This window comes from Mytilus californianus, unplaced genomic scaffold, assembly GCF_021869535.1.
Source record: "Mytilus californianus isolate M0D057914Y unplaced genomic scaffold, xbMytCali1.0.p SCAF_11, whole genome shotgun sequence".
NCBI classification, from domain to species: domain Eukaryota; kingdom Metazoa; phylum Mollusca; class Bivalvia; order Mytilida; family Mytilidae; genus Mytilus; species Mytilus californianus.
The window spans coordinates 2,709,941-2,734,559 of record NW_026262593.1 but is presented as its reverse complement, the minus strand read 5'-3'; the positions used below and the strand labels follow the sequence as shown (position 1 = coordinate 2,734,559).

The window sequence follows — 24,619 nt, the reverse complement described above, 5'->3', positions numbered from 1 at the left end:
AGTGTTATTGTCGTTATAAATAAAGTCGAATATTAATACAAGGAAAATTTAGGTGAACTTTAAGATGACACTGAACTAACGTCATAAGTTCATCAAAATAGATATGTATGTTTGACAGTGTTTGACCATATATACTTGTTATTTGTTATAAAAGTCAGTGTTTACTAATGTATAAGTTCAGACCTTCTGCTTTGGTTTTAAAATTGAGTAGTCCAGATGGTTGAGGTGGCAATAAGCTAACACTTTTTGTACATGTCTTTCACATTTTTATTCATTCGAATAAAAGTATAACAATTAATAACTAATTAATGCTATTCTGATGAATATTATGGGGGAGTGTAAGCTAAATTTATATATGCTTGCGGAAATCTATAGTTTGAAAAACATCTTATGTATGGGAGAGAAAGGCTTAAGATACCAAAGGGACATTCAAACTCATAAGTCGAAAATACACTGACAACGCAGCACACAAAAAACACAACATTGAAAACTAAAAACTGAGAGATGGAAATTTAATTTTCACGATACATTAAAACTAACTGTGAGATAGAAAGGTCTGTTATTGTATGCATGAAGTTTTACTTCAGTTCAATAATGTGATCTCCCAAAAACGATGTGTGAAGTATTTTTTCTAATTTTACACACATTTAAGTGCAGGGATTATTGATTAGTATAATGCAACTATGTATTGTTTATTTTATGTTTTGGATATTTTCAAATCAGTATTTCTCGCACCCACAAACAACAAAGAAGACAAGAGCGATAAGGAAAACCACAGACGGCGCAGTAGTTGTATAAGTGCTACTATCTAGGCGTTATGAAATATCAGCAAGGTAACATACTAAATAAACATTTTCTTTCTAAATGAAAATAGCGCTTTATAAATTTGATGTGTCCGAAGTACCTTCCTAGAATGACGTTAATCTTAAACGCTCAAACCGCACAATATATTGAAAGCTACAAATATATAAGTATTTAAATACATGAGGAGAAAAAAACTAAAGGGACCTAAATAATAGCTTTATTCATCTTAGATCTAGATTTCCTAAGGGAGTTGGAACCTTATTTCTTCATGATTTAAAAATTAATCAACGGAGAGTTACAGAAAGGTATGTAATATATCATGTCAGCACGGACTATTTGTAAATGTCATTAAACAAGAGACATATACATTTTTATCATTTAGCTTTGTTTGCTGTTAATTATAATTATGAGTTTGATTTTATTCAACAACGGTAAATTTCCTTAGTATTTGCAAGTAACAACAACTTTTTTGCAATAAGAAATTTGAACAATTCATTGCTTACATTTTCAAACAAAAATATAAACTAAACTTGAAGCAATGGAATAAACCGTTTAACCACAACTGTTGGGTAAAACCAACATAATAGCTAAAAAGAATATTCTTATAAAGTTAATATAGTACTAAATGTAACAGGCAAAGCAACTGGTTTATTCATATATATATATAAAACGTCTAGATATTAGTCAACGAATTTCTTACGAGGGCGCTGGATCGTTACGAAAAGAATGCTACTGTAAACAATAGAAAAATAATATATATTCCTAAGAAGTGAACAAAACAACACCAATATATTTTTCGGATAACAGATATCCTTCATCAGTATGATGTAAAATGAATCTTATCAATTTATTCTGATATTACTAAAACAATCTTTTATAGCTTGCTGTTCGGTGTGAGGCAAGGCTCCGTGTTGAAGGCCGTACTTTGACCTATAATTGTTTACTTTTTACACATTGTGACTTGGATGGATAGTTGTCTCATTGGCATTCATACCACATCTTCTTATTTATATTGAAAGTATTACAAATCAAGAAACGAACCACGCTTGAATAATTCTAAAATTTCAAGGTTGACGCAGGTTAAGGATGTACACCTTAGAGATCCAAAAATTTCTAGAATTAAACTTTTTTCTTAACCTGAATTTTGGGTTTATATGACTATAAGAAAGTAATTGATGAAGAAAAAATCATATGGTGGTGCACTTCCTTTTTTGCTACGGCCATTGGAAAATACCCCATTTTTAATGATTTTTCCATTTTTCATAAATTTTTACCCATTTTGAGACTATTTTCAGGAAAAAAAAATACAGTTTCACAATTAAACTTTTTTCATACTTTCACTAAAGATGAAGTTGACCAATCTGAATAAATTTAACTAAAAAAAAAACCTATAGGTTGGTGTTGATATTACTAATTTTTATAAAATTTTCTTGCTTTTTCATGTCAAATTGACAAAGCTGTTAATTTTGTAAAATTTAGATTTTTTCTCTTTTTTTTTTTTAGAAAAACAGAAGCATATATATTATTTCAACTTCTTTGTTATAAATGATTGAAAAATACATATCTAAGAATTTTGAAAAGAAACAAATTGATATGGGTTGTAAATATTTTGGTAAAATCATTTCTTTGTACTCCTCGCCTATTTTCTCCATATTTTAGCTGATGACTCTGGCCGGATTCGTTATAAAATTTGAAAATTTTATAACTCAAAAACTACTTATTGTAACTACACAATTTTTTTCACAGAGTTTAATCTGATTATGATATTTTTTAAATTTATTAATACCTGCCACTTGTATCACATGTTTTGGAAATTATTCCAGACCGAGATTTCAACGAGACTGAAACCGGTAGGAATAATGTAACTGATTTTAAATAAACCGATAGGAATCGCCAAACTAGAAGTATAGACAGATTGCAGGACTGAATGTTCATATGTATATAGAAATAATATTTAGTTGGGTTTTAATTTATTGATAACAAAATAAATATCGGTATAAATAAAAACAATATTCAAAAATATTATTACAGTATTGAATTTGGTAGAATTGAAAATGGAAAAGGGGAATGTGTCAAAGAGACAATAACCCGACCAAAGAGCAGAAAACAGCCCGAGGCCAACAATGGATTTTCAACGCAGAAAGAAAACCCCACACCCGGAGGCGGGCTTCAGCTGGCCCCTAAACAATAATGTAAACTAGTTTAGCGAAATGGACGCCACACTAAACTCCAAAACATATAAATCAAAATTAAAAAAAAACACACAAAACTAACAAAGGCTACAGGTTCCTGACTTTGGACAGGCTAAAAAATGCGACAGGGTTAATCTTGTTTTGTGCGATCTCATAGCCTGTTGTGGAATAAACAAACACAAGCAATGCACACAGTAAAACTTGGTTTAAAAGAAGTTCGAGTCCGATGTTAGAATATATAACAGAAGGGACTAAGCAAAATGACAATGATCAACATAAATTAGCAATTGACTATTAGCAGCTACTGACATGCCAGCTCAAGACCTCAATTAAACTGATCAAAAGATTACGTATTTATCATATGAAAATCGAGCACAATCCCTCTCCTTAGGGATTTAGTATCTTGCCATCATAGATTTAACTTTTCGAATAAGTTTTTTTTAAAGGATCGACAAGTCAATCCGGATCGTATCTAAGTAAACAACATCACCGTAAATTTAAGATGTGCTATCCCGTTTGTTATAAGACTTATACAGATACAGCCAAACTTCCAAGCCAAATCTTTGTATATATAAAAGAATTTAGTAAATGTTTCAAGTAATTTGTGATAACGAAATTCTTGACCCAATAATTTACCATTAAAACATAGATTACGTTCATTGAAATCTAAAACACTACTACAGACATAGGCATAGTTCCGAAATTAACATACCGCAAGAAAAAAATAAAATAACAAAAAGACCGAACTCCAAGCAAAATTCAAAACAGAAAGTCCTTTATCAAATGGCAAAGAAACTAGATGTCATATTCCTGACTTGGTACAGGTATTTCTTTATGTAGAAAATGGTGGATTGAACCTGGCTTTATAGCTAGCTAAACCTCTCACTTGTATGACAGTCGCATAGCATTCCATTATATTGACAACAATGTGTGAGCAAAACAAACAGACACAATACTATATATATTAGGTAAAAATGTCAAATATTGGGGTACAGCAGTCAACATTGTGTGATAATCTTAATCACTATAAAATACAACTATTTAAACAAAGAAAAACAAAATGGCATAAATGCACTCTATAGACACTGTATAGACAAAGTACATAAGCAAAAATGAAAGACAAGAATACAAAAATTACCATAGCACAATAACACAATGGCGGTATGTATAAATACCTAGCCACGCCAAAAGGATATTACCAAAAATGGACTAAACAGTAAAGGTTAAAATATACAAAGGTGAATAAAAAGATCACTATAACACGTAATCAAGACGAAAAACAACGTCAGTACTTAGAATCTATACTTCAAGACCATCATATATTATTTGTGAAGTTGATACGGAATATTTATCAACAAGGTCTTTGTATCTTCCATAGAAGGGACTAAAGTAACATCACAGTCCAAAAAAAAGAAGAAAAAAAATTAACAACAGTGAACGAAAAATCGTCTCTTAGTCGTAATTTATTTTTTTAGTAGAATTTCCCTTGTAAAACTGAAATATCTAAATCTAGGAAAGGACCGTTTTTGCTGTTTGTATTCGTGAGTGACTGTTTGGTAAGAAAATATTGAAAAATGACAAAAATCCTATGTACATTTATAAGGCATAACTTTCCCTGTTTGTGTGCTCCTATCTGAATATTTCCCTGTTTGTGTGCTCCTATCTTAATCTTTCCCTGTTTGTGTGCTCCTAACTGAATATTTCCCTGTTTGTGCGCTCCTGTCTGAATTTTTCCCTGTTTGTGTGCTCCGATCCGAATCTTTCCCTGTTTGTGCGCCCCTGTCTCAATCTTTCTCTGTTTGTGTGCTCCTATCCGAATCTTTCCCTGTTAGTGTGCTCCTGTCTGAATCTTTCCCTGTTTGTGTGCTCCTATAATCTGAATCTTTCCCTGTGTGTGCGCTCCTGTCTGAATCTTCCAATATATATTTGTAATTATCTTACATACTTTACTTTATTTTTTATTTATATCTGTTCTATTTATTCCAAGGAACTTCTGTATAACATTGCATTGACGAACAGAAATCCAAACATTGTTGAATTAGTTGGCAATTACATGTAAATAATTAAAAATTAAGTAATTTTTAGTTGTTTTCATCTTTATTTATTTTCATCTTTTTTATTTTCTAATTAGATTAAACAAAAACTAATAATTTTTTATTTTTCTTTATTGCAAGAATAATTTAGTTACGTGATCAAAAAAACATTTTGCATCCATTTGATTTTAAACCCATGGTGAACACAGATTTATATATGCATCTTTAATTAACAAGCGGATCTGTACTTAAATCACCTGAGGGATATAATACTTAAATTAAATATGTGAAAAAATACTGCCAGACAAGTGAAAAGGTATTGAAAGTATAAATGAGAAAGCAGCGAACCACAGCTTGTCAGACATCTTAATTCGTTAGCTTTTTTGAACGCGATTAAGTTTATACTAAAGATTATAAAAGTTTCAATATATGGCTAATTCAGTGCATTCATAACGGTTTAGCAATCTTGAAATGATATTCTTTTCTCCCTTTCACGATGTTAAATGTCATTCTGGTCTGAAAGTCTTCTTTTAATTGACTTATGTATATATATATATATATTGTGACCTGCAGACACCTAAATGAACATTCACACGAAAAAATGTTAATCCGTCCTATGCTACTCCCCCAAATAACTTCGGTATAATCTTCTATTTTAAAAAAAAGGTGTATCAAACTAGAAATATATCAGAAATTGTTTAATTATGAAAGCTGAGTATGTTTTATTGACAAACAAGCATATCCATACCGGATCATATAAAAAGGAAAACAAACCAGCACATATGTTGATTGGGTATATTTACTGTTTCAGACATTAAAACATAAATCATATACAGATGGATAGAAGGAGTCAATTTACTATATTTATCATAGGTAAGTATTAGGTAACTTTTATTTTCGACTAATTTATATAAATTGTTATTTGTTTTATGGTTGTGTCGATAGACACATATATAACGTCACCGTACCCAAATTGCACCTATTTAGCAAAAAAGGCAGCGGAAATCTTACACGTTTTTTTCAGAGACTTAACAATTTGTGTTTTTATGATTTGACCTTATGCACGTCTTTCATCATAGCTAATTATATGTAGAGATACACAAAACTTTAACAGTATATATCACTGTATATCAACAGATGAGTATTCACAGGAAAACGTAAAATCTATGGAAACGTCGCCATGCGACGTCCACAAAAAGTCATCTTTTAAAAATGAGCAAATAAAATGTTACAAGTATCCATTTCTTAAAAAGTGAATTGTAAGCATAGACTAATGTCAAATTATTCTAAATATTTGAAGAAATAAAACAAAACATCTGTTATGCGATTTTTAAGGATGTGAATTTAAGCATGGATGCAATTTGGGTACTCCTCAATACAGAATCATGGATCGTTTGGAGGTCGGTTCAAACCCATTTTTTCTATGATTTAATATGGATTCAAAATTAAATTGGTGGAACTATATATTAAAAAAGGATACATCTACAAAATAAACCCAGAATGGAAACTTTTGTCTGGATCATAAATAAACGTAGGTGGAAAAAACTGTCAAATAGGTACCCTCACGTTAACTATCTTTATTTATCAAAAAGATCCTATAAAAATAAGTTTTTTTGGAGATTTGGTTTGATGGCCAATGAGAAAACTATCAACCAGAGACCAAATGACATGGACGTAAGAAACTGTAGGTTATTGCACGGCATTGAACAAGAAATAAAACTATGCCGCATAGTAAGCAGCAAAAGGCCCCCCATATAGAAAAATATAAAACATTTTAAACGAGAAAACCAACGGCCTGATTTATTCTAAAAATATGAGGTAAAACATATTATGAGAGACCAACTTACAAAAAGACTAAAAGAAAAAAGACAAAAGACAAAAAGTATCGATCAAAGAGCACTCGCAGTGCAATTAATAAACTGTAAATAAATCCTATCCTTTGTATGCGACGTAGTAAATCACTTGTCGCTCTTTTTTTTCGTGACGTCACAATAGCTAAATCAGAGAAAAGGAAGACAACCTGACGTACGTCATGATTTAATTGAACAATGAAGAACTGAGATCAAGCGAACCAAACGTGGATAATAATATTAACAAAAATAATGAACCGTTCGGGGAAAGTATTAATAGGCGAGAAACTACGTAACATTTGCAACGTTTGGCGAGTGTAATTTGTAATGTTAACTTTATCGTGTATTCATAACTGACGATATTGGGACCAGGTGTATAAGGGTCTGGATGGGTTTACAGAATAGAGAATAATGGGCAAAATGTGAAGAATAAATGGCAAATAAATAAAGAATAGAGAAAAATAAGGCAAAAAAATAAAGAATAGAGAATAATGGGGTGTTAGAATTATAAAAAAATAGAGAATAATGAGCAAAAAGTATAAAGAATACAGAAAAATTACATTAAAAATTAAAGAATACAGAAATGAAGAACCCCCCCCCATCCAGACCCTAGTGTATCGAAGAAAATTTATTTGATTTAAATTTCAGTTGTCTTTTTGATATCCTACACAACGACCGAACAAGATTGTAGAAAAGTAATAGACTGTATAGAGAGTTATGGTGCTGTTACGTCGTTACCTTTTGTACCAGACTATGAAAATTTCAATCGTAACACATATGCATTGTTCCTCCAAACGCTGTGTAGGTAAGTGGACTAAGTCTTGATGATAATTCACTTTTGATTTTGGTTGATATTCATTCTTTGATCTAAACACTATTCACGCTTTGTTTTTACTGTACTTCTATTGTAACATGTGTAAACACTAGTAGATACATTTAAGTCTTAAACGACCATTTTGATTTTAACATAGGCTTGAACCTTAAAACGTTAGTTTAATAGAGAGGCGAAATATACCAACGGGATATTCAAATTCACAAGTCGAAAACAAACTGACAATGCCATGGCAATAAACTAAAAACGACGAAAAGACAAACAAAAGTAGACAAAACACAACAAAGTTCTAAACCCAAAGACTGAGCAACACAAACACCACCATAGACAGCTTCGAAAGGGTAAGCAGATCCAGCTCCACATGTGGCACCCGTCGTAAAGCTCATGTGCGTAAAAACCCGGTGATAAGTATAATTATGTTGATCAGATTCGAGGAAATGTCGTTACAACGATTGGAACATATCCGTCGTCATCTGTGAAACAGATATTCCATAACGGTCAACCAACTCGTGATGTCGTCCGAAAAGTTTAAGTTATATTTGCAGTCAATGCAGTTCTGTTCAGCAGCTTTTCAGGCAATTCAGTACTTCGTCGTTTTTTACAGGTCTGAACAGATCTTAATTGGCTACGAGCGAATTGCATTAACAGTACAGAATTTACAACAGTGGATAAATCTGAAAATTAACCGAATGACTGACCTTGACATTAAAATGTATTGTTCTGTTTTTGTTGATATATATCTTTATTCTGTCAAACCTTTGCAATCACAATCGCATACAGACACTACATAACATCAGTAAATAAAGACATAAATACATAAATACACAGAGCAAAATATGTAAACGATTTACAATTTTTAAGAGCTGTTTAGTTCAAAAATCCGTTTCATTTCAAAATTTGTTTTCTAGTAAAAGCAGTGCTCCCCTGCACACTACCTCTGATGTTTCTACTGACCGATTTACTAGTAAGTTAAAACAAGAAACTAATATCTGAATAAGTATAACTTAACTACGACATTGAGGTTTAATTTTCGGCAATCATTTATCCATGAATCATTTTCAATTGTAGCAACTTGAATTATTACCGAAGCTGTCAGATAAACAACCACAGTTTGCTGGCAACATCATGTCAGTATATTATTGGCGAATTTGAGGCTGACTTGTCTGTCACTCAGGAAAAAAAGAACGCACTTGGGAAATCTCAGTGTTCACAAATCAATGGTAATATCAACTTTATCACAGTTTTCAATTCAATTGCTTGGTATTTAAAGCATTGTTCACAAATCAATGACAAAATAAGCAGTAAGGTTGCTTGTTACACCATCATGACATGATTAGGAGACCTACAAGGCGCTTGGAAATCAATAGTTATGTGCTTGTCACTGTGCTTATAAATCAATCACAAGGTTGCTAATCTCTGATCGAAGTGTTCACAAAACAAGGCCGTTAATTGCAGTTTTCATAAATCAACGGTAAGGTATCAAACAGAAGAGTTCACATAACAGTGGTAAGGTCAGAAATCACACTGTCCATAACTTATTGACCAAGTCAGCAAGTCAACAAATGCAGAATGAATTAATAAATGGCTAAATAAAGGAAACAGAAATATACCGCTGTTCAATAGTCATAAATCGATTAAGCGAAAACAAATCCGGGTCTCAAACCGAAACCGAGGGAAACACATCAACTAAGTCAGCAATTACAATGACTATTTATCAATGACAAAATCGACATATACAGTGTTAAAAAATCTTGTTTACCGATGTCAAAATCTCATAAATCAATAAAGAAGATACAAATTAAAGTAACAAACAAAAACTACGACAATTGCATCACTGAAGAGACATTTATTGTCAAAATGCGCATCTGATACAGTAAAATTGGTACCGTTACTATTATATGAACTCCAAATTGTGCAAGACCTGGTGTGTTGACAGATTGAGGGTCTCCTGCTATGAATGCATCAACAACCATACGAATCCACACTCATTCAAAATGTCACACTCGGGAATAGGCATAATTGGTACAATTACATATCACACGGCTGTTCTAATTTTTGTATCTAGAGACCTAAGGCCGCGAAAACATGTCGCTAGTGAGCTGAAACACAGACACATTGTTTCTGTCAACCAATTTGTGAAGGTGAACGTAAAACTTATGTAGTGTCGATTGCAGGTGTTCTCATAACTCGGTTGAAGTTGTATTTGTGTAACCCTTATTAATGAAGTCCGTATAGTGGTACCATGTACGCGCGTAACGTTATAATGGAGATTTGTACACGACATATACGAAGGGGCAGAAGGTATGTTACTGCTGAGAAATGGGAAACTGACAATTAGAAAGTTGAAATCAATATGTTTGTCATAGATAATAGTATGGTCGACCATCTGTGTTAATATCGAAGAAAGATCAAGATATGAAGCAGACCTTTTAGTTTTTGTAGTATCCTTTATCTCCAGTTTACTAAGATACTTGTCCCTCAATAACAGGTGAATTTTATAAGATGTGAGCACTCTCTTGTTATTGAGTGACAAGTGTCATAGAATATGTGACCAGGTCAACTGAAATATGCTTTTAGTGAAACGTAAATTTTGGTAGCTTTATCTCACTTCAATATAAATAGTCCAAAGCTTGCATACTGACTTAGCATAGAAATTAAACAACTAATAAAACTTGTAAAATCACAAAACACATAGAAACTTGTTCTATTGTTCATTATTAGCCCTAAATAGCAATGAAAGTTCTGGTAATTGAAACAATAAATTCCTCTTGAATGAATATAACAATGATAACAAAGAGATATTTGAAAGCTACCAACTAAAATTATAATTGCATACAAGCTAATTACTATGCAAGAAGCTGATACAGAATGTTTATCATAATTTCTAGGCATTGTAGATGCAGATGAAATTTTTATTATAATTTCTAGGCATGGTAGATGCTGTTGAATGTTATTTATAATTTCTAGGTATGATAGATGCTGTTGAATGTTAATTATAATTTCTAGGCATGGTAGATGCAGTTGATTGTTTGTTATCGAATGTCACACTTGAATCAGCTCTATCAAGTTGTACAACAGAAATGTCGACAAACATACAGACGAACCATTCAGTGTCATTATGCACGTAAGTAAACATTGCTGAATACGAAAAACAAATATTTGCTAGGAGTATTGAGGTTGATGGAAAATAGTACTACTATTAATCTAATTAACGTAAAATTGAGAATGGAAATGGGGAATGTGTCAAAGAGACAACAACCCGACCATAGAACAGACAACAGCAGAAGGTCACCAACAGGTCTTCAATGCAGCGAGAAATTCCCGCACCCGGAGGCGTCCTTCAGCTGGCCCCTAAACAAATATATATACTAGTTCAGTGATAATGAACGCCATACTAAACTCCAAATTGTACACAAGAAACTAAAATTAAAAATAATACAAGACTAACAAAGGCTAGACGCTCCTGACTTGGGACAGGCGCAAAAATGCGGCGGGATTAAACATGTTTATGAGATCTCAACCCTCCCCCTATACCTCTAGCCAATGTAGAAAAGTAAACGCATAACAATACGCACATTAAAATTCAGTTCAAGAGAAGTCCGAGTCTGATGTCAGAAGATGTAAGCAAAGAAAATATACAAAATGACAATAATACATAAATAAAACTACATGAAAAGCTATGTAATTTTCCCCTTTTTGGATTACGGCTACTTTGAATGACTGCTAACCCCTCTTATAGGTTAAGAATTATATGGGTCGATGGCAATGCTGATGGAGGTTTCCACCCCGATGGTGTCACCAGCATAGTAGTCAGGACTTCCGTGTTGACGTGTATCATTGATATGAACATAAATGAAAAAATAATTGTTAACAAAACTTTGAATTTTCGAAATACTAATGATTTTCTATCCTAGGAATAGATAACCTAAGTTGAATTTAGCAAAACCATTTGGAATTTTGGGACCGTCAATGCTCTTTAACTTCGTACTTTATTTGGCCGTTTTACCTTTTTGATTCGAGCATCACTGATCAGTAATTTTTAGGCGAAACATGCGTCTGACGTACAAAATATTTAGCCTGGTATCTATGATGTGTTTATTTATACATAGGATGAAAGTACTTTTCAAAATAATGTTTTGATAAAAACTTTGACTGCACTTTTTCTTTTTAAAGATAATAACCACAAAAACATGATTGTGATATTTCCCCCTATCAGGTTCATTCACTACTGGTACATACTCTGCAGAAGGATGTGTCTCCCCCGAAAGTTTCAACATCGTTGTAGTCATGAGCTACTGTGCTGAAATAAATATCATCGATGCAATTTTATGCATGTACATAAACCGTTAAATGCATTTAAACCCAGGTATATATGAAACTAGCCAAACTTGGCAACACTTTTTTGGAATTTTTGGTTTTTATTTTTCTGCAATTTTCAACTGTTTTAATTTGCACGGTATTGTAAAGTGTTATGTAGGCGTACTAAATTGTAAGCTAGGTATCTTTGAAAGTTTTTTTCCAATGAGAATACCTACAAAATATGACGTTTTTAGGAATGTAAATACGTGACATGATTGCTTGATATTTTCCATTGAGAAGAGTAAACCATGACATAACTGTATGTTATCCAATCCTTTATGGATAGAAACTTCTTGTTGTGGCTGTGTCTGATATATCTCTTGCTTAAAGAAACTACTTGACATGAATGTGCAACAATTTCCCTTTTTCTCCTTTTCTGTAAATTTTTTATGGTTAGAATATTGTTTTTTGTCCTGTCAGGGGCAATGTTATTTATTTTCAGTCCTTATCTGATCAGATACCCTTCATGTCCAAAGTCTTCCTACCTATTCCAGGAAAATCACTAAACGACACTAATTTTTAGTGAGTATAACTATTTTCTCGGGAAAGTAAGTAGTTAAGATGACTCTGTTAAATTTAACTAGGATGGTAACTACCTGACTTCAGTGTGTGATATCTTCCCGTTTTTCTAGGATGGTAACTACCTGACTTCAGTGTGTGATATCTTCCCATTTTTCTAGGATGGTAACTACCTGACTTGAGTGTGTTATATCTTTCCGTTTTTCTAGGATGGTAACTATCTAACTTTAGTGTGTGATATCTTCCCGTTTTTCTAGGATGGTAACTATCTGACTTCAGTGTGTGATATCTTCCCGTTTTTCTAGGATGGTAACTACCTGACTTCAGTGTGTGATATCTTCCCGTTTTTCTAGGACCTGACTTGAGTGTGTGGTATCTTTCCGTTTTTCTAGGATGGTAACTACCTGACATGATTGTGTGATATCTTTCCGTTTTCTAGGGTGGTAACTACCTGACTTGAGTGTGTGATATCTTTTCGTTTTTGTAGGATGGTAAATACCTGACTTCAGTGTGTGATATCTTTCCGTTTTTCTAGGATGGTAACTTCCTGACTTCAGTGTGTGATATCTTCCCGTTTTTCTAGGACCTGACTTGAGTGTGTGATATCTTTCCGTTTTTTTAGGATGGTAACTACCTGACTTGATTGTGTGATATCTTTCCGTTTTCTAAGATGGTAACTACCTGACTTGAGTGTGTGATATCTTTCCGTTTTTCTAGGATGGTAACTACCGACTTGAGTGTGTGATATCATTCCGTTTTTCTAGGATGGTAACTACCTGACTTGAGTGTGTGATATCTTCCCGTTTTTCTAGGATGGTAACAACCTGACTTCACTGTGTGATATCTTACCGTTTTTCTAGGACATGACTTGAGTGTGTGATATCTTTCCGTTTTTCTAGGATGGTTACTACCTGACTTGATTGTGTGATATCTTTCCGTTTTTCTAGGATGGTAACTACCTGACTTCAGTGTGTGATATCTTCCCGTTTTTGGATAGTTAAAACATTGATGGATGAATGTGATTTTTTTGTTTTTGTTTTAGGGTAGTTTTTTTTATGCATTGCTATATATTTTTCTAGGTTTCAAATATTATCTACATGGTTTGATTTTTATTTTAAACAACGTTTCATTATAGATGAATAGTACAGCTGTATATCATTTTCTCTTTTCAAGATACTCGCTACATGACATGACTTGTACTATTTTCCCCCTTATTTTAAGATATTTAAGGATAATCACGATATGACAGAACTGCATGCTTTTATTTCATTTCAGGATAGAGACGATATGGAAGAACTATATGCTTTTATTTCATTTAAGAATAATCACTATATGACAGAACTGCATTCTTTTATTTCATTTAAGGATAATCACTATATGACAGAAAAAAGTAAAATAACAAAAATACCGAACTCCGAGGAAAATTCTAAACGAAAAGTCCCTAAGCAAATGGCAAAATCAAAAGCTCAAACACATCAGATGAATGGATAACAACTGTCATATTCCTGTCATGTAATCTTGTCATTTTAATGTTATATTTAACATTGCCATAAAAGCGGGAGGTTTGGCTAGCCACAAAACCAGGTTCAACCCACCATTTTTCTTAAAATGTCCTGTACCAAGTCAGGAAAATGGCCATTGTTATCTTATAGTTCGTTTCTGTGTGTGTTGCATTTTAGTGTTGTGTTTCTGTTGTGTCGTTGTTCTCCTCTTATATTTGATGTGTTTCCCTCAGTTTTAGTTTGTAACCCGGATTTGTTTTTTTCTCAATCGATTTATGAATTTCGAATAGCGGTATACTACTGTTGCCTTTATTTGGTACAGGCATTTTCTTATGCAGGAAATTAAGGATTAAACCTGGTTTTATAGCTAGCTAAACCTCTCACTTGTATGACAGTCGCATTAAATTCCATTATATTGACAACGATGTGTGAACAAAACAAACAGACATAATAGGTAAAAATTCAAAAATAGGGGAACAGCAGGCAACATTGTGTTATAATCTTAATCACTACAAAAGCAAGCAAATATGTCAACAAAGACAAACAAAAAAGCATATAGACAAAGTACATTAGCAAAAACGAAAGACAAGAATGCAAAAATTTACCATAGCACAACAACACAATGACAGGATGTACAATTACCGAGCCACGTGAAATGAATCACTACAAAAACAAGCAAATATGTCAACATAGACAAACAAAAAGGCATATGGACAAAGCACAGAACTGCATATTTTTATTTCATTTCAGGATAGTAACGATATGGCATGACTGTATCTTTGTAGCTGTACAAGGAACATGCACATCTTTAGCAGGACAATACTGGGAAGCAGTAACAGAAGAATATAAAGATGCCTTCTGTTCAAAATCTAAGGCCTCTCACGTGACATGTTATTGGTTAACTTTTCTTCTTGGTTTGTTTTCAACCATTTTGCAGAGATTAACCAATGTTTATATATGAAATAATAAAGTGCGATACTGTTTTAGTGCTGTTGATAACATTGTATGTTTTATTTGTACAGTGGACAGTTCCTCTTGTATTTTGATTCTGTGGTTCCCATACGTTTCCGTATGTTTCTTGTGAATTTTGATATAGATTAGTGTTTTAAATCCAGCAATCCGGTATGCTAGGTTTCGATAAAGATGTATATGAATAAATTTGCATGTCTGTTGGTGAGTTTTAAGAATAGGACTAGCCATTTATTCCAGTTCACAGTTTAAAAGAGGTAATCCTGAAAACGATAATGTATATAGTGTCTGAGAGTTGATGAACCAGGACTGTGTCAAAGAACGTCTGACTCTCGTCCTTTTTCTAAAAAAGTTCTTCGGAAGATACCAAGACCTAGTTGATAAATATTCCGTATTAACTTCACGAATAATACATGATGGTCTTGAAGTATAGATTCTAGGTACTGACGTTGTTTATCATCTTAATTACGTGTTATAGTGTTTTCTTTTATTTGTCTTTGTAAATTATTAACCTTTAGTGTTTACTCCATGTTTTATAATATCCTTTGGGCGTGGCTTGGTACTTTCGCATCCTCCAATGTGATGTGCTGTGGTCATTTTTTGTATTCTTGTCTTTCATTTTTGCGTATGTGTTTTGCCTTTATGCCATTTTGTTTTTCTTTGCTAATATATTTGTTTGTTTTTATAGTGATTAAGATTATAACACGATGTTGACTGCTGTATCCCTATTTTTGACATTTTTACCTAATATGTCTGTTTGTTTTGTTCACACATTGTTGTCAATATTATGGAATTTTATGCGACTGTCATACAAGTGAGAGGTTAAGATAGCTATAACACCAGGTTTAATCCACCATTTTCTACATAAAGAAATGCCTGTACCAAGTCAGGAATATGACAGTTGTTTTCCATTCGTTTGATGTGTTTGAGCTTTTAATTTTGCCATTTGATAAGGGACTTTCCAATTTGAATTTTTCTCGGTTTTTTTGTTATTTTTATTTTTTATATGACTCAGTATTCTACGACATTTCCAATGAATAGAACAAACGACATAGAAGCTGATTGAGGCTGAGACAAACAAACGACATAGAAGTTGATTGAGGCTGAGACAAACACACATGCTGATATTACTTGACCCCAAACATTGTTTGCAGTGTGTGGAATGAAATTTCCAAATTGTATTGTTACCTAAATTTTCTATTCAAATAAAACAAATTGTCAAGGTAATCGTTCCAGATAAGAAAAGGTGCAAATATTCTCAAAAGAAGTTCTCAATCCTGTTATGATACCGATACTAGTAGACGCTAGTAGACGTTTTGTCCAAGATTGTACAAATAATAAAGCAGTCATCATAGATTCTCAGCAGGTAACTAATGCAAAAACACATGAAATGTAACTACGAATCACAAGAAAGTAAATGAATGTGTGTTCTGCATCAGGACAGAGACTGTGAACAGGAGAGCCATCTAGGCGACAGTAGTTTACCTTATTCAAATATGGTATATCGATTAAGAAAGGACAAATCATGGTAACAAGCTAAAATTGAGGGAATCGCGTAAACTTGGAATAGAAGCGAGACCAGATGTGTCCACAGGGTAAGCGTCTACTGCTATGTATGTATCATCAACAATTGGGAAAGGAACACAATCGGTAATATAACAAATAATACAACTTTACTGGTGCCACATGTTCAACCCCATGAAATGCAAGGTGAATGTAATTATGACATTGGTATTTAACGGAGTCGTTTGACAACATGTCACCTATATAAGTGGCTCGTCGGATATAAAACGTGAATGAAAATGATAAGTTAACATTCGTTTTCATGATTTGCAATTCTACTCACCAACATTATTTTACAATTTCAGAAATATCCAAGTAAAGGAGAGTCAATATGTACAAAAGGGATATTCCAATTCATAATTCGACGATAAACTGACAATGTCATGGCAAAAACGAAAAACGACCAAATGACAAACAAAAGTCTACAAAACATAACATATAAACTAAAGATTGAACAACACCACCAAAAGCCAGTGGAGATCTCGGGTGCCCCCGAAGGCTTCGCACATTTTGCTCTCCGAGTGATATCCATCGTGTTACTCAATTAAAATAATAAGCGAATAAGACATCATGTGACTTTGATGGTGGTATTGGACCTTCAAAAAACCTTAAATTTAGTTTGATATTTTTTTCTATATTTTTCATTAATCTCGGGCCATGGTGTTTAAAACAATTCTTAGTTCTGACAGCTAAAGTTGAAATATAGTTGCGTCAGATGTCGGTTGTAATTATTTTTCTTTTTGTCTTTATCGGTCCATTGTCCTCATTGGAGTACTGGCAACCCAATCTCTATACAATCGTTAACTTTATGTGCTTTTTTTTTTTTTTAATGAATGATCATTTTACACACATATTGAAATACTCGAATCATTGATCTAGCGTTGAATAGTGTAACGTCCAAAATCGATGAAAAAATTAATTTCTTATCGATGTCACATTTGTCAAGATGGCAAATTGCCCAGTTGGTAATTTTTTTTTGAGTTGCTGTTATTGTTTAATTTTTGTTTACACGTGGTTTTTTTCCAGGCGTATAAAGAAACTGAATTATATTTATTTTGTTATAGTTGTCTGCCCATACACCGTTTTCCCCACGCTTCATTTCAGTACGACAGGTCCTATACGAATAGAAGTGTTCTCATTGTAAAAATTATTTTGTTTAATATGTGAAATTTATTTCATCCTATATTGAATGGGTTGTTTCTCTTTTTAGTGGAATTTGTAGAGTTTATTTTTTCAAGATGATATCATATCATAATGTGGAAATGCATATTTGTGGGTATCCAATTTCATATTGTAATTCGACTTTTATTAGCTACGCGGGTTATTCAGTGAGCACTACATTTTTTATGTTATTTCTTCATAGACAGAAAAAATATTACAGTCATTTCTTATAATTTAATTCTAAATTTCATTTAAACCGGAGTAAACCATGAAAAAGTAGACAAAATTATGTTTATGGGCTGATAAACAAAACAACGTCAGCCAATCAGAAGACGTGTTACATCCAAAATTAAATTATTGTAATTTGACTGTTATTAGCCTTTACAAGATACACTATTTTGTCAATGGGCATTTGTAATTGTAGAAAAACCTTATTCATTCAATTCATTCAACATTTTATAAAAAGTCAATTTACAGAAAATGAACGTATCAATGATGTTTCATTTCAACACAGAAGTGCTGACTTACGGACTTGTAATACCCTCGCGAATAAAACAGTGTACAAGTTTATCAACATCGTATCACATCAAAAAGAATTGAAGACACATGATATGTATGTTTCATATCTACAAATATACTTAGAAAGCAATAGCAGGGCCCGGTTGGTAACTAATTGTTATGGTGTAAAATATTTCCACAATTTTCTATTATAATATTAAAGATATAGAAATACCTGTTTAATGTTTCTCTAGGCTTGTTATTAATCTAAAACTTGTGTTTCCTATTAGAATTTCCTGTGTGGAATTTAAAAAAGCTACAGAATAAAAAAGGCAAAGTTTCTTATAGTAATAGATTTGGTGATTGCTACTTAACAAAATATATTTCGAATATTTCTATTTCCCGTATTTACAATCTCTTTTCCTTATCGATGAATTTTCACCCAAAATGATTTGTAATTCCTTAATTTTTTTCTTTCTTCAAGTTCCCTTTCCCTTTCCGTTTTTAGTATTTAGTTTTTTTCAGTTAAGTTCAAATACTTTAAAATAAGGGTGGTCTTTTCCATTAAGATTCTTGCAGTCAATGTTGTATCATATACTAGCTTAAGATCATTCTGATTCTGTTTTATGAATCATCCCTTATTGCATAACTCCGTTATTCTGTTGCCATTTATTCTTAGATGGGAAAACTGATTTTATTTATTTTTTCTTTGATTAATTCCGTGTATATCTTTGCCTGTCTTTTCAACTTATTACATAATAGTAGAAATGTTTGCTTCATGACATAACACAACATTGCGATTACATCTGGTTCCGTCATTTGATAACTAGTCTCAGTGACAAAACGTTATTCACAATTAATATAACTTTTATCAAATAAAGCATTTCATATAAATAAACTCGTCATAGATACCAGGATTAAATTTTGTACTTACGCCAGACGCGCGTTCCGTCTACAAAAGACTCATCAGTGACGCTCGATTCCAAAAAAGTTAATAAGGCCAAATAAAGTACGAAGTTGAAGAGCATTGAGGACCAAAATTCCTAAACGTTTAGCCAAATACAGCTAAGGTAATCTATTCATGAGGTAGAAAAGCCTTAGTATTTCAAAAATTCCAAAGTTTTGTAAACAGTTTCTTTATAAATATGACCATATCAATGATAATTCATGTCAGCACAGAAGTGCTGACTACTGGGCTGGTGATAACCTCGGGGAATTAAAACCCCACCATCAGTGGCATCGACCCAGTGGTTGTAAATTAACTCATCATAGATACCAGGATTAAATTTTGTACTTACGCCAGATGCGCGTTTCGTCTACAAAAGACTCATCAGTGACGCTCGATTCCAAAAAAGTTAGAAAGGCCAAATAAAGTACGAAGTTGAAGAGCATTGAGAACCGAAATTCCTAAACGTTTAGCCAAATACAGCTAGGGTAGTCTATTCCTGAGGTAGAAAAGCCTTAGTATTTCAAAAATTCAAAAGTTTTGTAAACAGTTAATTTATAAATAAAAGAGACTCGTAACAAATTTTGTGAAATTTGATTCCGGTATCGATTTCGTATTTCTAAAGGAAATGACTGACAAAACGTTCTTGTTATCCATCTATAAACAGGTGCGTGTGTTTGTTATCAGCTGAGATACGTTACAATGTATATGAAATCACTTTAAATTTGGTCTAGTAATGATGACACAAGGGAGGTTAAAAGAAAAGCATCCACAAAAAAAAAATATAAACTGCGTACGTTATTTTATTTGGCGGCATTTTTCCAAGGTTATGGTTGTCTTTCTTATATTAACATCTAACCCCCTTGTTTTATTAATTTTGTATTAAAATGTCCTGTACCAAGTCAGAAAAATGGCTATTGTTATCTTATAGTTCGTTTCTGTGTGTGTTGCATTTTAGTGTTTCTGTTGTGTCTTTGTTCTCCCCTTATATTTGATGTGTTTCCCTCAGTTTTAGTTTGTAACCCGGATTTGTTTTTTCTCAATCGATTTCTGAATTTCGAACAGCGGTATACTACTGTTGCCTTTATGTATTTACATTGTGTCATAGATCAAAGGAGTAGGTCCAGTAAGACCCCTTTTTGGACCCAAAATATAGCAGTTTTATAAAATTGTTAAAATGTAAACTTAAAGCTATTTATTGGTAAGAAGAATGCTTCTGCTACATAAATATGGGCCTTTTTTGACAATACAATGCACATATATCGGGTACTAGCATCCTTTAGTCAGGCTAAATTACTGAAATCTTCACAAATTTAGCATTTTGGTTAAATTTTAGACGGTTTCCGTCAAAAATGAAAGTGGCCGCATTTATGTTCATTCTTAATATTGAAATGTAAGTTGTATTTGATGATAATACATAACATATATAAAGGTTGAGGATGAACACGGATGCGGCCACTTTCATTTTTGACAAAAACCATCTGAAAAGTGACATTTTTGGCATATTTGATATATTTTTCATATTTAAGCTTGAATCGGAGCGTTTTTAATGACTAAATCAGTTAAAATCTTTCACATAAACTAATAGAATCAACTGAAATAGACACTTTAGTGTTCAAAAAGTGTCCAAAATCCTTCGTCATATGAACCTGAAATTGAGGCCAAAACCGGCCCTTACCGGACCTACTCCTTTATTCGTTCAGTGTTTGTTCACTTGTTTTTGTTAATATGTCTTTTGATTGAGTTAAGCCATTTCAATTGATATATTATAGTGTGTCTTTCTATGTTGTGATGTTACACTATTGTTTCATGTAGGATGAATGTTGGCGCCTATTAAAACTTTTAAACCCGCTGCATTTGTTTGCACCTGTCCTAAGTCAGGAACCTGATGTTCAGCGGTTGTCGTTTGTTGATGTGGTTCATAAGTGTTTCTCGTTTCTCGTTTTTTTATATAGATTAGACCGTTGGTTTTCCTGTTTGAATGATTTTACACTAGTCATTTTTGGGGCCCATTATAGCCTGCTGTGCGGTGTGAGCCAAGGCTCCGTGTTGAAGGCAATACTTTGACCTATAATGGTTTACTTTTACAAATTTTTACTTGGATGGAGAGTTGTCTCATTGGCACATCTTCTTATATCTATATACAATAGGACAGAAAACTCAATGATACACTACTATATAATATTTTGTATCTGAGGTATGATTTCCGCTAAAGAATTGAAAGAAAAACTATATATACAAGTAATTGGATACTTTATGTCACCCTTTATCGAATTTATTGTATTTGTGGTTTAGATATATAAATATATATTTTCAGTGGTTATTTTGGAAAACACAAAATGTTCCAGTCCTGTTTAAGTTTTTACTTCACTGAATTCTACTTCTATTTATATTTTTGAAACGTTTAAACATATATTATAAGAAAAGTTGGAAATCATAAATAGAAGATGGACCAACAACAGTGACATAACCCACACTATTCATCATTAAAACAATATTATATTTAAGGCAGTAAAAAAGATGTCTGTGCAAGAGATAATAGTTCTAAAAAATAAACTCATTAGTTTGATTAAATTATTATTTCTTTAAAATGACAAAAAATCTTCATTCAGTTGTTATTTTAACACCCGAAAAAGAAGTATGAGCAGATACACCACTATAAATGTTTCCATTGAAGGTGTTTGTTGGATGAGTACGGAGGTAACATACGTCGTTCTGTTTCAGATATAGTATGGCTACACCCGTTGTTCCTCCTAAATCATGATCCGTCGGACTACTGTCTATAAATATATCAGCACGACTCTGGCTGTTGACAACTAGCCCAATAGTGCCGTAGGAATGCGAATCTGGGAATACAGTGTATGAAAACAGGTAGATCCCATTACTGGGAGCTGTGAAGACACCGCTATGATGATTATATGCATCACCAGAATTTGTTTCCACGTGATCTAATATCAGTGTATGATGTGGACCAACTTTCTGCTCTGTTTTACTCAACCAAGCATAGAAAGCAATTGTTGAGGTTTGTGGCTGGGGTAGTAGAAGTCTTGACACTATGAAATAAAGAATTATTCAAAAATATATTCTAAAAAATAAACATTTTCAACAACATCTACGCCATTTAGTCTCTAGTGGATAGTTTCTTCATTTGCATTCTTACCACATAAGAAAAACTTGCACACAAATCTCAGTATGTATTTTCTTATTTTCAATATGTTTTAATCATTTGTTTTTACATGCATGTGTTTTGTTTTATTCTCAGTGTTTACATATTCCCATGGTTCAATTTTTAATTCTCAGTGTGCATTTTTGAACTATTTTATGCAAGTGGTTTTTTTTTCTAAAATCTCAATGTGTAATTTGTAATTTCAGTATGTGATTTTTTTTTTCTTAATTTATTTTCATTGAGTCATTTTTAATTATCATTGTGTATTTAAACATGCTTCTTTATCTTCAATCTCAATGTGTAATTTGTAATTCTCAGTTCCTAAGCTTTTAATTTTCTGAGAGTTTTTCTTTTATAATTCTCTGTTTTGTAGCTCTTCCAAAAGAGGGACGAAAGATACCAGAGGGACAGTCAAACTCATAGATCGAAAACAAACTGACAAAGCCATGGCCAAAAATAAAAAGACAAACAGACAAATAATAGTACAGATGACACAACATAGAAAACTTAAGACTAGGCAACACGAACCCTACCAAAAACTGGGGTGATCTCAGGTGTTCCGGAAGGGTAAGCAGATCCTGCTCCACATGTGGCACCCGTCGTGTTGCTTATGTTATTACAAATTCGGTAAATAGTCACATTCGTGAAAAGGGAAGGCATTCCAAATGTGTCCATCTCCCCAAACGTGTCCGATACCCCCAAAAGTGTCTGTTTCGCCCAAAAGTGTCATTAAAATCACAAAACACCCATACGTGTCAGATTTCACATTCCCCAAAAGTGTCTCATCATTGCTATTCGCCAAAACTTGTCATCTTTAAAACGCCAGAACGTTTCAAAACTTTTAGCGTAAAAATGTCCTGAGCTACATCAATAACGTTTACATCAATGCAATGATGGGGACACGATTGAAGACTTTGGGTTTTGGTTGCAGGATTCTAAAAAAAGATCAAAGCCGCTGTAAAAAGATATTTCAAAGAAGGGTGTAGTGATGCGTATAGACAAATGTCCAAGACATGGTACACTATACACAATGAAAGATGAAATCACTGACTTCCGCTTTCAAATAAACATACACCAGATAAGAAAAGTAGTGGCACTATAAAGAATTATTTTTATTTTCAGTGGTTTAATTATTTTTTGTGTCAATATGATTATTATTGTTTTAAATTTTAAATGAAGTTACTTCACACTTAAGAAATCAAAAACGTTTTCCAAGTTCTTTAACTGTATTAGCATTAGTTTAAAAAACGCCTGTTGTTAATATTTTGCATGATTGAAAGTTACTTTGCAACACATATAAAAATAAGGAGATCTGGTATGATTGCCAATGAGACAACTATCCACCAAAATTCAAATGAAGTGGATGTAAGCAATTATGGGCAACCGTACGGCCTTCAACAATGGGAAAACCCATACCGTATAGTCGGCTTTAAAAGGCACCGATATGAAAAATATGAAACAATTCAATTGAGAAAACTAACGGCCTAATTTAGAACAAAACAATTTACGAAAAACAAATATGACAGACATATGTCCTTTCCTAGATTTAGATATTTCCTAGATTTAGATATTTCCTAGATTTAGATATTTCGGTTTTACACGGGAAACTCCACACTAAAATTTACGACAAAAGGGACGATTTTTCGTTCCCTATTGTTATTTTTCCCTTTTTGGATGGTGATGTTCCTTTGGCACCATCTTACGGTGTTTATATTTCACAACTCGTTCGCTATGCCCGTGTCTGTTGTGACGTTTTTGATTTTAACGAACGTAATCTATGTATTACTGGTAATTTATTAAGCCAGGGATTTCGTTACCACAAATTACTTAAAACCTTTACTAAATTCTTCCACAGATATAAAGATTTGGTTTTGAAGTTTGGTTGTACCTGTAGAAAACTTATTTCAAACGTGATTGCACATCCTCATTTTTACGGCAATATTGTTTACCGTGCCTGGAAATTTAGAAACGATCCTGGTAAACTTATCGATCCTATAAATAAACTTATTCTTAAAGGTTACCGATTCAACACTGTAATTAGATCATTAAATATTGTTTTTATTGGTACTAATATTGATTTTGTTATCAGTAAATTAAAAGCAAACTAAATATTATTGTTATATACATATACACATTCATGGATCTACAATCTGTCGATACCTGTATCTTGGCATTGCACAAGGTCATCCTGTCTGGCCCTAATCTGGGACAGTGGTGTTAAAGCA

The 24,619-nt window shown here is 32.8% G+C and overlaps 1 protein-coding gene across 1 annotated transcript; it reads left to right on the top strand.

Moving 5' to 3' along the window:
* The first annotated feature begins 603 nt into the window (after positions 1-603).
* LOC127719375 (uncharacterized) lies at positions 604-15,263 on the top strand. The gene is made up of 6 exons (XM_052225482.1): positions 604-833; positions 5,841-5,902; positions 7,528-7,684; positions 8,780-8,931; positions 10,718-10,835; positions 14,842-15,263. The coding sequence occupies exons 2-6, from the start codon at positions 5,866-5,868 to the stop codon at positions 15,050-15,052; spliced, it is 675 nt and encodes a 224-aa protein (XP_052081442.1). The 5' UTR covers positions 604-833; positions 5,841-5,865; the 3' UTR covers positions 15,053-15,263.
* Positions 15,264-24,619: the final 9,356 nt, after the last annotated feature.

What these genes read in the sequence shown, in the direction of transcription:
- LOC127719375 (XM_052225482.1), top strand. Translation starts at nt 5,866, where the DNA reads ATGGATAGAAGGAGTCAATTTACTATATTTATCATAG. An exon ending in TCAGTGTTCACAAATCAATG is followed by an intron (nt 8,932 to 10,717) that starts GTAATATCAACT and finishes TATAATTTCTAG; the next exon opens with GCATGGTAGATGCAGTTGAT. An exon ending in CATTCAGTGTCATTATGCAC is followed by an intron (nt 10,836 to 14,841) that starts GTAAGTAAACAT and finishes ATTTCATTTCAG; the next exon opens with GATAGTAACGATATGGCATG.